Source organism: Ochlerotatus camptorhynchus, unplaced genomic scaffold (assembly GCF_037179485.1).
Source record: "Ochlerotatus camptorhynchus isolate MF236.1 unplaced genomic scaffold, CSIRO-AGI_Acam_v1.1 ptg000551l, whole genome shotgun sequence".
In the NCBI taxonomy this organism is placed as follows: Eukaryota; Metazoa; Arthropoda; class Insecta; order Diptera; family Culicidae; genus Ochlerotatus; species Ochlerotatus camptorhynchus.
In genome coordinates this window covers 1,282,542-1,299,179 of record NW_027041034.1, presented here as the reverse complement: position 1 = coordinate 1,299,179, position 16,638 = coordinate 1,282,542, and the positions used below count along the sequence as shown (strand labels likewise).

The window sequence follows — 16,638 nt, the reverse complement described above, 5'->3', positions numbered from 1 at the left end:
CTACTGCATAAGTAGTTGCACTTTATTGACTATTTAATTACACCAGAAATACTTATGGAGGGGAAAAAAAAACAAACAATCCAAGCTAATTGATAGTTGAATATGTAAATTTCAAGCTTATGAAGCATATTGCGTATTGCGCGTATTATTTATGCTATAAGTTGTGCGCAAACGCTTTTAACAAAAAAACCTTAATTTTAGGGTTTTTAGTTTATTTAATTTTTTTTTGTTTATTTTTTTTTATAATTATTATTATTATTATTATTATTATTATTATTAAAGTCACTTTACCACTCTTGAGTCATTCGTCGCTTGTTCTAGGGTGAGCTTTGAACTCGTGACTTTGGCGTAAGAGGTATGAATGCTAACCACTACACAGTTTGAAAAATTTATGTTAATTTCTGCGCTATATAGCGCACATGAAGTTAACGCTAGATTTGGCGAAAACTTACACGATATTTCGTGTAAATTTATGCGCAATATCGCATAAACTTGCAATGTAAACGATTTCGATGTTTATGCCAACTAAAGAGACTGAATTGACCACTTTGTCAAGCAGTTTTGGTGTGACTTTCTACCAGAAATTTCACAAAACTGGACCAACTAATTTCTATTTTTTATGAAACGCACAAACATTTGACAGTTCTTCTGCTCGATTGGATTAACTTTTTCAACGACTTTTTTTTAACTAGTTTGTTTATTTGGAAGGCTCAATCGCGTTAGCTTTACGGGGCCGATAGTTCATTGTTCTTTGTTTGTAACAAAATTCACTTAATTCTATGTCTAGTAGGAGTTGGGCCGAATACTCGCGGCTTACTCGAGGTTAGAGAGGTACATTGTCGAAGGATAGGATCAGGGGAGGAGCTTGGGGATAAGGTTTCGTTGTCTCGTCAGAGCGTTGTCGCCAGTATGAATGGTAGTGCGGTTCTAGTTTCGTCTGGAGTTCGACCGGCTATGGTGGGTGACCAGTGGGCGACGATGAGACTCATCGAGACGAAGGGGACAAGACAAACAAAAACTAATAAAGAGAGACAAAAGACAAAGGACCTTTCAATGACTTTGACAGATAATCAATTGTTTCAATTTCGGCATTTCGCCTCTTTGTAAAACGAAGGAATATTTCACGCGATAGTTAAAATTTAGAATTTTTTTATGTGTACGCTCGGTTTCATTTTTTCGTTTAATCTTTTTGGTGTCTTCTGCGCAGTCACCAAAAAGATTTACCTAAAACAGTAGTTTTATAAGCGTTTGCGCACAACTAATAGAATAAACTATCATTCGGTTTTCAATGTTTGTTTGGATGTCACTCTCAATACTTAAAAAACGTTAAACAAGTTGTTTTATTTTAATTTTTCGGAAGATTTGACCACTATTTTCGATCATTTTATTAAAAGAAAAGAAAACTAAAACAGTGGTTACATAATGGTTCATGATTTTTACGGACTTTTCATTTGATTTGTGAGATGAAAGTTATCATTTTTAATCTAATAGTGTAAGAACGGTTGTTTTATCGAAGCAATGCTTTTAGACTTTATTTTTCAAAGATTAAAATTCACAAATTTATTTGTCAAAGATTAAAATTCACAAATTTATTTGTCAGAGATTAAAATTCACAAATTTATTGGACAATGATTAAAATTTGTCAAAGATCAAATAATCAAAAGAATTTTAAACTTTCTCTCCCATAACGTTCAAAATTTTGAATGCTTCATCATTTCTATAATTCTTATTATTGTATTTCCCCGAAATTTCACGCGGCATTTGAAGCCAAACGACACGCGGGCTTTTTGATCCCGGCTTACTCGATTCTATTAATACTTTGTGCGACGACCGTTTTAAATTACAGCATACTAGGTAACATCATAAAAATAATAATAACGATAATAATAATCATGCATGACATCTGGCCCAAATCAGCAAAACATTTAATTTTGGCCCACATCTACAGTAACTTACCAGCCTTAATTGTTATGATATATATCTAAGTGTTTTTACATTGTTCCTGCCTTGGCAATTCAGTATTTTAAACAGATTTTTTTTAAACCTGCATGTCAGTATAACAATTAAAATCTTAAACTAAAATCTAAAACTAAATCTTATCTAAGTATAAAGGGAATTAATCGAGGAGTGCTCCTTATTTAATAAAGTTTGCTTATATTCTTGTTCCACAAGAGTATGTTTTATTGGAAATGAAAACCGAGTCATCAAAATACGTAATTGCGATAAAATCACCGACAAACCGACATGAATGGCCTAGAATTGTCTGAGATTCATTATTTTTTAATCAAATTTATCATTTATTATAGCTTTATACACGATATTTTCGAGATTTCATTGATTTATCGCTCAAAACATTCAAATATCTCATTGCTCAGAATTTGATATTCGGTACCCTAGCCATATTTTCATTTATGGGTAGTTTAGACACCGACAAACCGACATGAATGACCATAGCAAAAACAATAACATTTCTGACCAAAGCACACTACTGACATCTGGCTCCTTGTTCGCGGGAAATATTTAGCATGAACCCGCATGCAAAAGTTATGAATTGGTTCGTGTCTGATCTATTATGGACAAATTATTTTTATCTAGATCAATAAATCCTGTAAATGTAACTGATCTGTATTTAGAAAATTTCAAATGTTACGTGACGTTAGTAACTTTGACCTGCATTGCACGTCATGTCACTAAAAATGTTGGTGAAATCGACCGCATATTCACGTAAACAGATTTAGTGTATTTGTGTTTGTGTGTTTGGGACTTCAATATTTCCGCAAAACGGGATTTACGTGACTTTAAGGTACGCAAACAAAATCAATATGGCGTCACCGAGCGTGGTGCAAGAACACCTCAAAGATTCAAAATTTTCCAGCAGTTTGCTGCAAATATTGGACGGTAATTTGATTCTTTTATATTTTTCTAGTTTTATAATTTCATACGGTAGCATCAGCATTTTGGGTCTGCAAACCTTGCTGCTTTTCAGAAAAAAAAAAAACTCATACACGTTTCTACCTCATAATAATCAATTAGTCAATAATATACAATTTTATGAGTAGATATAAGTATTAAGTTTAACACGTGGATTTTATATCTGCCCGATAAAATTGCATAATATTGACTGCTTCTATATTATTCCATTATTATCATTCAAAATTCACGTACAAATTACGTGAAAAGCATTTTAAACAAAACGGTATGTCACGTAAAAGTTACCAGTTGTTCAGTAGTTTTCACCCCGATTTCACGTAAGCAGTATGTGGAAATCAGGTCTTATTTACCTGACTAATCACGTAGATAATCGAAACTGGATTTTGATCGACTACGCGGAATTCCGGCAAAAGTTACGTGAAAAATTGGGTGGACGAAAACCACCTATGTTTTCACGTAATTCGGACTTGAAAATTTTTTCAGAGTGTAGAACGTTTAGTTCACATTTCCGATCCTACGTTTGACAAAACAAAAATTCATTACACTTGAAATCATTGCAACATTTCAACCATACCACAGACCTGTTTCCCATCACTCCGCACGGTGATCAATACACTTTAAGTGGTAACATTGGTCGAGTCCAAGAACGTAGCATAAGCAAAAAGGAATCCAATTAACCACTTCATTCGAGCAGTTAAAATGACGTTTACTACCACTCAAACTTTGTAATAAAACATTATTTTGAGATTTTTTTCTAGAATCACGAGAAAAGCAGCCATCATTTGTGCGTTTGATAAAAAAATAGAAATTAGTTGGTCCATTTTTATGGAATCGCTGGTAGAAAGTCACGCCAAAACTGCTTGACAAAGTGGTCAATTACAACACTGTTAACCTAGTTCTTAGGCGAGGCGCGGGAAATTAGAACGACTCATTCGCGCATCGTACTACGCTCCCATTCTCTGCCATTCTCTCTCGAATCTGTTCCTTTGGTTTGTTTTTTCCGTCGATCTTGTTTTCCGTGCTGAGCACCAACACTGAGGCAAATAGACTTAAGAATTTCATAAGGCTCGAATTATGAACGACACATATGAATTTCATAAGCACGACTTATGAAAAATTACCGTCTCACATGAGGTAGCTCTTCTACGCCATTAATCATTCCATTTTCCCAAGCGTTGACAAACGAGTGGTCCAGACACAGGACTCGTAATCTCAACGTCCATGGTTCGGTTCCAGCACAAACGAAGTACAATCCCAGTCGGCGCCGCCGGGGCATAACATCTCTGATCACGCCTTCCTTCGGATGGGAAGTAAAGCCGTTGGTCCCCGGTTCATGAGTTGATGGGTCAATAGATCAGTGCACGGTCCCTAACCTCACTTTTTGCTCCCTATCATTTTGCTTCTGAGTAAAAGAAATAGCAACGAATGGGAGCCAAAACAAACCACCCAAAACTGTCAAAACTTACGGGTGAGAGAAGAGTGCGGCAAATCTTCGTGAACTGATCAATAGGTAGGGTCCAGGTGTGGGAGCTGCCTTCCTGGCACGTCGGTAGCATTGGTGCTCAGCACGGAAAACAACACTGAACCAATTTGACATATTCCTGTTATGTGGAAATCTAATAAATTTGCGCTATAAGATAATCCATTGAAAATGATATGATTGAAAATGTGTCAGGTAAATTCTATATGAATATCTGATACATTTACAATGCTGATAATTTGGTAACTTTTATGTGATCGTCATATGATAAATGAAAATCAGTCAAATTATAATAATTAACTGAATGGATTTGAAACCCATAAGCATAAGCTTTACGTTTCACCACAATATAATATATGTGTCATAAATCAATCGAAGTAAAGTTTATGTGAAAATCACATGAAATTTACTTCTTCTTTTGACACATATATTTAATCGATTTCTAAAAATAAATCGAAAAATAAACATCAGGCAGTGGGAGCTTTCACAGTTGTGTCTTTTTTTTATTGTAGCTGATTTGGGATTCGATCAAGAACTGTTGAGGTGTGATGCTTTCGGTTTCTGCGCTCGATTCCACTGGGCTACGGCTGACTTCAAGATTGAGCTCGTTCAATTAGCAAAAGTAAGAACAGCTCTTCCGACATGGAATGTAGTGCAACTTTATGCTCGTTTTGCTAGGGTGAAGACAAATAGCACTGACAAGTTTATGTTCCGTTTCGGTGGTGTCGTTTGTTCAAATCTTTCTTAATGCGCCTGTGTGCAATAAAACAACGACTAAATTATATGAGTTGATGGAACTGGTTCATGAAGTTCGAGTACTAGGGCTGGAATCTGAATTAGCTGTGTAGAAGGCTTACAATTAGAATCACAGCAAAGTAAATATTGCAGTAGAATCATTTTTTTTTCAATCTCAATACATTCTTTTCCGGAACCCCTTATCTTATGAAACAATAACAAACAAAGATTATTCAATACAGTATCATTGTTGTTAGCAATATTTACAATATCAACAATATCAACTAATCAATTTAATGAGTGTACGATAACATCGTTGAAAAGTAGAAGGGTCTGTGCCTAGGGGCACGAACGGAAGCTTGACGTAGGACCGCTAGTGGACGGAACAAATGTGAAGAGCATTTCGTTCTTTCAATTAATCAATTATCTATTATCTCAACTCTTTCCGTTTTTGAATTGTAGGCGTACCAAATTTGTAGTAATCTTTTTCAAAAAGAAATTTAAGATTAAGAGAATCAATCAAAATCACTTGCACTGCACCCCTGATTCCAAATTTGGTTACAAGATTACAACTCTGGAGAGCATTTTATGTAGTCGTTGGGGGTTGTGATTCTGGACAAACAAGCTCAGATAAATTCTATTTCAACTTTTTACTGATGTAAGCTTGATGGCCCTGAAAAGGGCCGTTTTATTGAAGAGGACATCCATGGCCACTTACGCTTGGCGTGTTTATAGTGTAGGTGACAGCATCACAGACCTCATTTTCCAGGAACACCTTCAGTACACCTCGTAGATCAGATCGAAGATACGTTTAACACCACCACGGCGAGCCAGACGACCGATGGCGGTTATCTCGAAGAACTTTGCGATGACGCTTGGCGCATTGCTGTTCACCACGCCATCCGAAGCGAAAATGAGCTAATTCCACACAGCAGTGCTCTTTTATATCTTTTCAGGTTAAAGCAGAATGATGTGCAACCAAGTGGTATAAAAGCTACAAAGACTCCTCCCATTATGAGTAGTTTGCTATCAAGTAGCGACACTGGCTTTTTTTCCTTTTGCATACACGGCGAATGAGAACGACCCAAATTTGAGTTTAGTTCACTCATAATTGCCAAAAGTGCAGGAACTCAGCGATGAGTAAATTTGTCTCATGGTTTCATAAAAAATCTGCCAGAAAATGAGGAAATTGACGCAAACTTTATTCAGTCTCGGAGTAGTACCAATAGACTGAGTGAATCCAATCTTTACTTTTCTCAAATTCGGGAATTTTTCCCTGGAAAATCGTTGAAAAACCTGGGAAAACATGAGGCAAATTTACTCATCGCTGAGATCCTGCACTTTATTTCTTATATCTGAGATAACTAAACTCAAATTTGGGTCGTTCTCATTCGCCGTGATATCACCCTGAAAGATATCGGTGCCGGTGGTTAGCGTGATTACCTGTCACCACAGCAGGCCTGGGTCCAATCTCAGTCGGCGCCACCGGCATGTTCTAAGGCATAACATCTCTGATCACGCCTTCCTTCGGGAAGTAAAGCCGTTGGTCCCCGGTTCATGAGTTGATGGGTCGATAGGTAGGGTCCAGGTGTGGGAGCTGCCTTCCTGGCACGTCGGTAGCATTGGAGCTCAGTACGGAAAACAAATCTCGCGTCACTTTTCAATAGGTCCTATCTACATTGATCGATTCTCTTCATCGACACTCTCTTTCGTAAATAACTCGCCTTCACAAATGTTTCCTGCCGTCTTCGTCGAATTAGATGCTAGATTGTTGCTTCTTCCATCGAAAATATCCGGCCGTGGCGATTCAAAGTTAATCAAGGTTGATCAAAATAATTTGTACCACTGCGGCCAGTTTGATTGCATGAGCATTTTGTGTGGTCGTTGGTTCTGAATATGGACAAACAGGCAGATGAATTCTATTCCTACTCTTTACTGTAATAAGCTTGATGGCCCTGAAAAGAGCCGTTTTGCTGCCAAAGTTGATGATGATTTAAACTCCGAAACCAAACAGAGTGCGTCTTCAAAACGTAGATGACATCCATGGCCGCTTACGCTTGGCGTGTTTAGTGTAGGTGACAGCATCACGGATCTCATTTTTCAGGAACACTTTCCGCACACCTCTTAAATCAGACCAGAGATACGTCAGACACCGCCATGGCGAGCCAGACGACGGATGGTGGTTATCTTGAAGAATTTGCGTTTGGTTCTGAATATGGCGATGAGTGTGCAAAATATTTGTGCAATTCCATCCTCCCTATTTGCACGCGCCCGAGGATCGGAGGCGAATGCCACTTCGACTTGTTTCGTCTACTTACTACTCTCTGACGACTGTGTTGGAGAAGCAGCATATGCATGTAGGTAATTGGTGGATTTGTTAGTTAATTCGACGCTTTTGGACAATTACCAGTCATTTACCAGTTTTTCAATAGTTTCTTGTTGAAAATCAACATTCGGAAGCATTGTTATCGATGCGTAGCCATATTTCGGATCGATTGGTGATAAAATTATTGAAAGTGGAGCAGGGGCAGCTGAGTTATTAACGTTCAAAATCTTTCTTAATTTGTTACATGTTCCATTTTCGGTTTTCACAAAGTGTACCCCCATATAGAAATCAAAGACGTAGTCCTACGTCAAAATTGTTTCAATAATTTATGAAGAGCAATCATGTAAGATGTATTTTATTTTGAGCGATATTCATCCCAGAAAAACATGCCAAAACAAATGTTTGCTGTTGGATTTCTTAAAAGGCAAATCTATATGACTATATAATGATTGGGATAAATCTGTTTACAATCTTTAAACCTCAAAAATCAAAGGAAGCTATTCCAATGAGATATGAGATATACATGTTTTCCTATACTGCAAAGTTAAATGACAGTCCAATAGTTTCTACATGTCTGTTTACACGCGACATATCAACAAACGTCAATTTCTAATAATGCAAACTTATATGATTTTCCATTACTTTCTAGATGTCTGTTCCCACATATATCAACATGACATATCAACAATTTTTCACCATGAAATATATCAGACAATATTCATATACTTTTTACCTATCGCTAACCACGTTCGAAGCAAAGTATTATCAAGTACAAAGTATGTGAAATTACGATAGAAATCATTCCATATCGCAGTAATAGTTTTAAAGTGATAATACAATGGAATCTATCAATCATCAGCTGACATTGCTATGTTATAAGATGGATCCAGTAAACGGTACATGTCGATTTGTTTCAGTGAAGATCGACGGAAAAAACAAACCAAAGGAAAAAAAAATTATACCTATCTTCATTAGGTACATTATAGCAAACTTTTTTAAGTGTGAGTGTAAGAAGCCTCCGCGGGGTGCCTTTTTATGTAGTTGTGATATCGCGGGATGAGCTCTTAAGGCACAATATGGTATACGTCAGAGAAGTACCTAGAGAATTTATCTCAATTACAGGTTTAATAACATATTTGTTTACCTGTTTATGTTTTGAGCCTCTGTTATGACATACACAATTATATCCAGGTATACAACTAATAGAGGACAGAAAAAAGGCACATGAGTGGGTTTGTTGATTATTTGGGTATATTTGAGAGTATTTACTTATAAACTTGTTTCTTTTCCGCTGCGTCTAAATAGAAACGGGTAAGTCTGACAGCTACCATATTTGAGAATGAATTGTTTGTTATTTAATATATATTCATGGAAAAACATCCCGTTGCTGGACATCACGACTAACATTTGAAAATGGCCCAAAATGTAGAAAATTATTATAATTATTTTTTTTAAATTGCATTAACTTGAGAACGGCTAGACTAAGGAAAAAAGTTTATATAAGCAAAGTTTTTGAAAATTATGCGTAGAATCCAAATAAATTATTATTTTACTAAAAAATATGCAATTTCACCAACTTGTAAAAACCAACAAAAATTTCAAAAATTATAGATTTTTTTTAAGAAAGTTATCAGTATACACTCTTCACCAAATATTAGGGCATTTTTTCAGTTTTCTTGAAAAAAAAATTATAGAGATCGAAGGTGGGATGTTTTGAGATAATCATCGTTTTACGTTTTTTATATACTTATTTACTAAGTTTTTCTTTCAATGTATTTTTTCCGCAAAGATAATTTAACTACCTAAAACTTCTTCTCATATGCCATTTTGATCAGATCAAAAGTTTTCAAGTTATGATTTTTTGAAAAAAAATAATCCATTTTTTATACGCCCTTTTCAAAAGTTACTCTGGAGGAAAAAATCATATTTAAATGAAAAATGCAACCATTAGTAGCAGCGAACACGTGAGAAATGTTTCATTCAAATCGGAAACACTCATGTCCAACCGGTTTGCGTTTTGGGCTGGAAATGCTACTCCCATACCTCGCCGTGCAAAATTTGGAAATCTGCATCATCAAGCCTTTTTCAAGATGGCCGTGAGAGCCCTAATAAACAAATACCATAAACGAACAATAACCCAAATAGTCAAACTTTTCCACAAATGGTTTGGATGATACCCCGAATATGTCGTTAAGCAAAATAACCATTATATTTTTATTAGGAAGGTCAAGTTTTAGCCTATTGGAAAATTTAATCCATATATAAGAAAGTTTAATGCAAATTTGCCTAATATTTACCCAAAATCCGTCACCCTAAATGTAGAGGTAAAACTCAATTAACTCAAATGATAGTTAAATGTATGCTTAGCGTGATTGATTTAGGCACAATCTATATCGGAGACTCTGAACCATTTGGTGGATTATTTTAACTTTTGGTTAAAATTTAACAGATGAAAAGTTATCGATTAACCCTGCTACCCTAATAAAAATTGTATGGTTAATTTGCTTAACGACGTGTTCTGGGTATCATCCAAACAATTTGTGGAATAGTTCAATGATTTGGGTTATCGTTCGTTTATGGTTATTTTTTATTAGGGTATCCGAGCATGGTTATTTCTGACAGACAAGAAGTTACATTTTGACAACCATGGCTTGAAAACCGGTCGATCGACAGCACGGGGATTTTCGAACATAGAAAATAACTTTCAAAATGTCACTTTTAACCACGAGTTAAATTTACTTGGCAAATGGTTCACAGCCTGAATAGAGTCTAAATTTTAAAGACCCGATAAAAACTTAACACTCATTATACAAGCTAAATCTGAACATCCCTAATCATCACTGTGACGTCTATCGTAATTTTGCTGACTTGTCAAACGGGAGAGAAAAAATATGTCAACAAAAACATTCACAGAAGATCCACCTACATTTTGAGCAATTTTTTGCAATTTTCGCTAGGTAAATCATTTTAAAAGTGCTTTTATGTGGCCTATAAGAATATCGCAGTTCCAGTAGCATCCGAAGCTAGTGCTGGTTGGAGATTTTATTGTCGCCCGGCTCCGTAAGAATCCTCGGAAATGGCAGCCGGTATCAAGTACATCATCCAGAAGGAAATTTTCGATGCCCTCGAAGAACGGATTCTATCGGTGTGCAATGTGAGCAAGCTGCTGAAGAAAAAAAAGACGTCCTATCTGTGCGTGATCTCAAGCACCAAACCGCGGATGGTGATTTCGGTCTGCCAGGTCAAACAGTACGACAAGGGAATATGGAAGAAGAAACGAACGTGGGCACTGGAGGAGGTGAAGGGAGTGGATGGACGCAATGAGTCACCCGAGACGCATGAATTCGATCTGTGCCTGGAGAAGGTGTACCGTTGGTTTGCGGCGAACCTGCACGAGCGACAGAACTTTATCACGGTGCTGTGGAAGCAGCTGCAGAAACATGTCCTGGCCGAGGAGCGGCCGGTGTTCAAGAATGTTCCGAGAGCATGGCTGACGGAGCGTTCGCCGGAAAAGGCTGTGGCGGATGGAAAGTTTGCAACGATGGGTACCCAGGGAGCAGCAGATGAAGACGATGATGAGCTGGACGATATGGTGGAGAGTGAGGATTTTCACGCGTTGACCGAGAAGGAGGAGACCAATTTAAGCAAACTGATCGGGGAGTGCGATTATGCAATTAGTAATGCGGAACAGTTTATGGAACAGCTAGGCAAGAATCTGCAAGAGTTGGATGGGGCGAATATTCAGAGTGTGCTGGCGTCGGAGAAACAGGTAGATGCCCTGATGGATCAAATCGAAGCAGCCATCTCGGAGGCGGAGAAAGTGGAGAAACGGTTGGACGACTACGATGAGATCCTGTGCCACATTCGAGATACCATGGAAAAGATGGGGGAGAAGAACCAGATGATCGAAATTGCCAACACGAACAATGTGAAATTGCTACAGGAGCTGGAGAAGGTTGTCTTCCAGTTAGATCTCCCGCACGTGCATCAATTGGCGCTATCGGATACGGATCTGACGCCGAAGGGACTACCGGCGGCCATCGCAGCCGGTAAAGCGTTGCAAACTGCAATGAACAGTGATATCGATCCGGCCTTGCTGCGATTGACGGCGGTTCAAGATCAACGAAAACGGTTTGAAAAGTGGAAAGCTAAATTCTCACAAACAGTTAGTCGGCATCTGAACAATTTATTTATACATTTGGGTAATTTAGGCGATTCGCAAGGTCAGCACTCGAGTGATCTAACGCTGCCGAAACACAATTCCGTACATAAGGAGCTGTCGGCGTACGCGGAGCTGATGCATTGGATGAAAGCTATGGATCGCAAGGCTTATGATGGGCTGATCAAAGTGTACACTAGTTCGTTAAGTAAAGTGTACGATCGAGATATAAGATTGTTCTTCGAGGCGGCTAAGCAGTCAATTTCGGGGCGAAGATTCGGATCGCGGGAAGATTTGAACTCTAGTTCCATGAGCAATAAGCTGAAACTAGGTCAGCAGAGTAGCAAACAACCGACTCAACCGTACGGGATTCTGGGCGTGAATAGGGAGCTTTGGAGTGCTGGAGCCGAGCCGGCAGAGAGGCAGAAGTTTGATTCGATTCTGGAGAAGGTGCTAGCCGAGCTGGAACCGGTTGCGCTCAGTGAGCAGCATTTTTGTATAGCGTTCTTCCAACTGGACGTGATAAGTCCCACCGGTAAGAACACTCAGACGACGCTGGATATGACGGCTGCTTTGCATGACAAAGAGCGAGATGAGCGAGACACGGCGGTCCTCATTCCCCAGAAGCGGTTAGACAGGCAGATTAACGAAGACGTACGGCGGATGATGGGGGAGTTATTCAGCAATTTGGAACACGAACTCAACAGTTTTATCCTGAGTTTTGAGAAGTTGGATAGCTAGTGAGTAGTTGAAAGTTACGATTAAAATTTCATACTTTAAGTCGCTGATTCATATTTCCAGCTATTCTCTCTACGTCCTGGTTCGTTTGACGCAGCACGTTATGTCTGCCCAGGATGCGCAGTCGTTCCTCAGCATGACGTTTGCTTCGGCGCTGATTCACGTCAAGCGAAATTTTGACAAATTCATGAACCTACAGTTGCAGTCCATTCAGGAGGCCAAAGTTCCGAAGCGATCCAAATGCGGGCTGCTTCCGTATGTGGATAATTTTGAGGAATTTGCCGTGACGGCTGAGGCCATTTTCAAAAAAACCGAGCGAAGGAACGACCTGGACAAGTGGTATCTCAAGCTGGTGGAAGCGATCTTTGAATACATCCCGGTGAACGCGATCGACCATCCCAAGACACCGCACCAGGTGGTGAAGATGGAAAACTATCACCGGATGCACTCGTTACTGTCGCAGTTGAAGGTTGGGGTGTTAGAACAGCTTAAGAAGGATGCAAAGGTGCGGTACAATGATGCCCTGAAGGCGTACGTAACAAAGTACTTTGGTCGACCACTGGAGAAACTGAACGTAAGTTTTTGCATTGGAAACGGGTCACATCAGATGTCGAATTGGTTACCTTCTTTTTCTTTCATTTCCAGCAATTCTTCGAGGGAGTTCAGCAGAAGGTTCAACAGGGGGTCAAGGAAACCGAAATCAGTTACCAGATGGCCTACTCGAAGCAGGAACTGCGAAAAGTGATCTCCCAATATCCGGCACGGGAAGTGAAGAAGGGCTTAGAGCAACTGTACAAGAAGGTGGAGAAACACCTCTGCGAGGAAGAGAACCTCCTGCAGGTCGTTTGGCGTGCAATGCAGGAGGAATTCATTACTCAGTACAACTCGCTGGAACTATGGATTCAGCGCTGCTATGCCGGGGCGATGATAACCCTAGAGTTCACCATCAAAGACATTCTGGACTTTTTCTCCGAGATTGCAAGATCGCATTAGAGTCGGGCCTAAGATCGAGGCACATCTTCCGATACCAATACCAAAAATGAACTTTGTTGTCGTTGTTTAGCAAAGCTCTACCCTTGGTTTCGGATTTTACGTTTTGGTAATTTATGTTTTGCAGTTAATGAAAACGAATGTGTCTGCAACGAACTTGTATGGTATAAAGAAAATTCTATTCCAAATTTACATATGACTTATCAGGCTAAGTTAACAACTAAGTTATAAGCAAAATCTATTTCCTTTGTTGCACCCTACTATTAGACAGTACTCTCATAGTTATATTTACACGTTCTTTTAGGACCTAGTGCAAACGAAGTCGTTGTAAGTAATCGAACAAAAATAAAAGACCTTCCCAGTTTAGGCCGGGAATGGCGCAAAACAATATCAATTACATCGCTTACTAACGGTATCCATTAGATGAACACTATGTATAGAAGTTATAAACTGCTAAATAAAGAAAAGTATTGATGCAACAAATTCGTTTAATAGACTGGACCATCGTCCAAATTGTCATCCTCTTCATTGTACCCCTCCCCGTTATCAAAATAGTTGTTGCCATAATCGTTTTCATCGTCCATCTCCTCGTCGGCCATTTCCTCTTCCTGCTCGTCATCATCTTTCTCCTCGTCGGAATCATTGTGCTTCTCCTTCTTGACGTCCGTATCGTCCTGAAACGATTCCTTCTTCTCCAGCTCGCTCAGCTTGGCATCGATGTCTACCACCTTAGCCTTCTTGGCACCCTTCGATCTTCCATTAGCCGTTCCACTACTAACCTTGGTCCGCTTGAAGGTCGGTTTCAACTCCGCTGGCATCATGCTCCAAATGAAATCTCCATCCTGCTTTCGTTTCGGGTCGTTTTCGATCACGTTCTAAAACAATTAACCCACTTACAATTCGTCCCTAGATACTTCAATCGATCTACTTACAATGACCTTATCCGAGTACCGTTGCACGGGACCCTTACAACTCTTTACCATTGTGTAGTACGGTGATTCCCGGAGGAAGGAAATGAAGTCCTCCTTCCAAAGGATCTTATAGTCGCGATCAGCATTCGCCTTTAAGCAAGTAATCGAAATATGTAGTCACTCAATTTACCTTCATCTGATTGTACTGAAAACAGGAAGACAAACCTCTAGCGGAACCGGTTTTGACTGCAGTATTGGATAGAGGGGAGGCGGTGCAGCCGAAGAAACTGTTTGCATTTCATTTCTCGTTACACCCATGGATTGCAGCTGCTCCTGGGTTAGGGAACCGGTAGATTTTCCGCGACCACGTCCTGCCATTTTGCAAACTGATGTGTCTCACCACAGTTAGTTCAGAAAATGAGCTAAAGTATGGAAAATTACGAAAAGTCAGCTAATTGACCGCATTGCAAGTGGATGCGTGATAGTAACGTTGGTGAGAAAACTATACTAGCGATTAGCCAAATTGCAATGGGATGTAAATATAAACACAAACTGACAGCACATTTTGACAGTTTGTTACGTCTTCGAGTGGGGGGTAAACAATCTATACCTGGTCGTTTTCAACGATGGGAGCGAGTCGTCAACCGAGTCGTCAACTCGACAGTGAGCATTCATACCCAGCACGGAAGGTTAGTCTAACATGAGTCTAACGTTAGTCTAACACGTTAGACCATTAGACTAACATTTGGTCTAACGTTAGTCTAATGTTCGTCTAATATTAGACTGATATGACACAGTCTGTTAGACGTTACAGCTCGTTTCGATCTAACATGTTAGTCTAACGTGAGACTAACGTTAGACATTTTTTTGTATGGCTGGTTAGACGTCGTTAGACCATCTCTGTGGTGGAATTTATGCTCGTTTATTTACACTCTGCGATCGGAGCACGAAGTTTGACACTTGACGCTCGGGTTCTAGCAGAGTAAGCGAACAAGCATAAAAATTGTATGCTTGTTCGCTTACACTCTGCTAGAGCATCAAGTGTCAAACTTCGCGCTCCGATCGCAGAGTGTATACAAACGAGCATTTCTAGACCAACAATTGACATAGGCGGAACAAGCAAACTTAAACAATGGCTTTAAACGTAAATTCCCCGATAATCAAAACACATCCACATCAACATGAGAATCGCGAAGTGGACCGGAGGATTGTATGGCACAGTAACCGGAGTTGGGAAAGGTAAGTATTAAGAGGAAATTATAGCCTCTTTCATGGAGTTGGCCTCCCAGGGCATTAGCTATCCAGGGCGGATTGCGGTGTCAGATAATACTGATAACCAATACTGGTGCATCGTGGTGGCGATACTGCTGATTAGCGTATCTATTTTGTGGATCCTGGGAGTGGGAATCTGTCGGTTATGCGGTATTAATATTATTGAGGATTTTTAACCGGCGTGTTTGTTTTGCTGGGTAACAGACGACGGTGAAGAAAATTTACAATATTATCGGTACAGCTGAAAACCGGAACTAGTTTTGTACTTTACAAAGTGTCGGAAGTAGGGCACTGTAATCGCATAATGATGTGCTATAACTTCCGATACTATGTATAATGAATAGAACGAGAGTAAATTCGATTGTCGCTAGTGGGTTATTCCGGTTTTGAGCTGTACCGATAATAGTTAGTTAAGGACTATTAGATTAGCACATAGAGGTTTAAAATATTCCGAGCTAACATACTACGTATTATACACCAAACTGAGCATTATTAAAAGTTTGATAAAAAGGGCGAGTTTCCGGGTGTCTTCGGTGCAATTATTCCTTATAATGCAAGCAATAAGTGCGCCGAAGACACTAAAACGATTTGATGGAAACGTGCACTTTTATCACTTTTTTTTTTATTTTTTGGGCAGTCCAATTTCAGATACAATTAGCAATATTTAAGTTACACACCATAACGATAAGGGTTTCAAAGGCGAGCTTTAAGGGTCACTCACACTGGCGCTATTTATTCGTGGCGGCAGCGGTAGTGAATAAATCGCGTTTGCCGCGACAGTGAAATTACTGCGCAGGTATCTACACCGTAATTTATTTAATACACTTTTTGGGAGGATTTTTGAAATACCTATATGCATCAAAGAACTCCGTTTCCCAGTCAAAGTTTAAAATATTTTGGAAACGCTACTTTAGACTCTAAGGCGATTGAACTAATCGGTTAGGATTTCCGAAAAATTAATGGCATGTACTTCAAATGTAAGGGTGGGTTTATTACATCCTCTGCATGTTTTCTTACAACAAATGTAATGCCAATTCTCATAATGGATCACATTACATGATTTATTGATGCGGTGAATCATTACAAAGTCTGCATG

The 16,638-nt window shown here is 39.2% G+C and overlaps 2 protein-coding genes across 2 annotated transcripts; one reads left to right on the top strand and one right to left on the bottom strand.

Moving 5' to 3' along the window:
- The first annotated feature begins 10,359 nt into the window (after nt 1-10,359).
- Sec3 (exocyst complex component Sec3) lies at nt 10,360-13,695 on the top strand. The gene is made up of 3 exons (XM_065236485.1): nt 10,360-12,371; nt 12,433-12,943; nt 13,015-13,695. The coding sequence occupies exons 1-3, from the start codon at nt 10,549-10,551 to the stop codon at nt 13,360-13,362; spliced, it is 2,682 nt and encodes an 893-aa protein (XP_065092557.1). The 5' UTR covers nt 10,360-10,548; the 3' UTR covers nt 13,363-13,695.
- A 54-nt stretch (nt 13,696-13,749) lies between these two features.
- Nucleotides 13,750-14,770, bottom strand: Polr3G (RNA polymerase III subunit G). Its single transcript, XM_065236486.1, has 3 exons — nt 14,496-14,770; nt 14,292-14,420; nt 13,750-14,234 (listed from the first exon to the last, which is right to left on the bottom strand). The coding sequence occupies exons 1-3, from the start codon at nt 14,646-14,648 to the stop codon at nt 13,848-13,850; spliced, it is 669 nt and encodes a 222-aa protein (XP_065092558.1). The 5' UTR covers nt 14,649-14,770; the 3' UTR covers nt 13,750-13,847.
- Nucleotides 14,771-16,638: the final 1,868 nt, after the last annotated feature.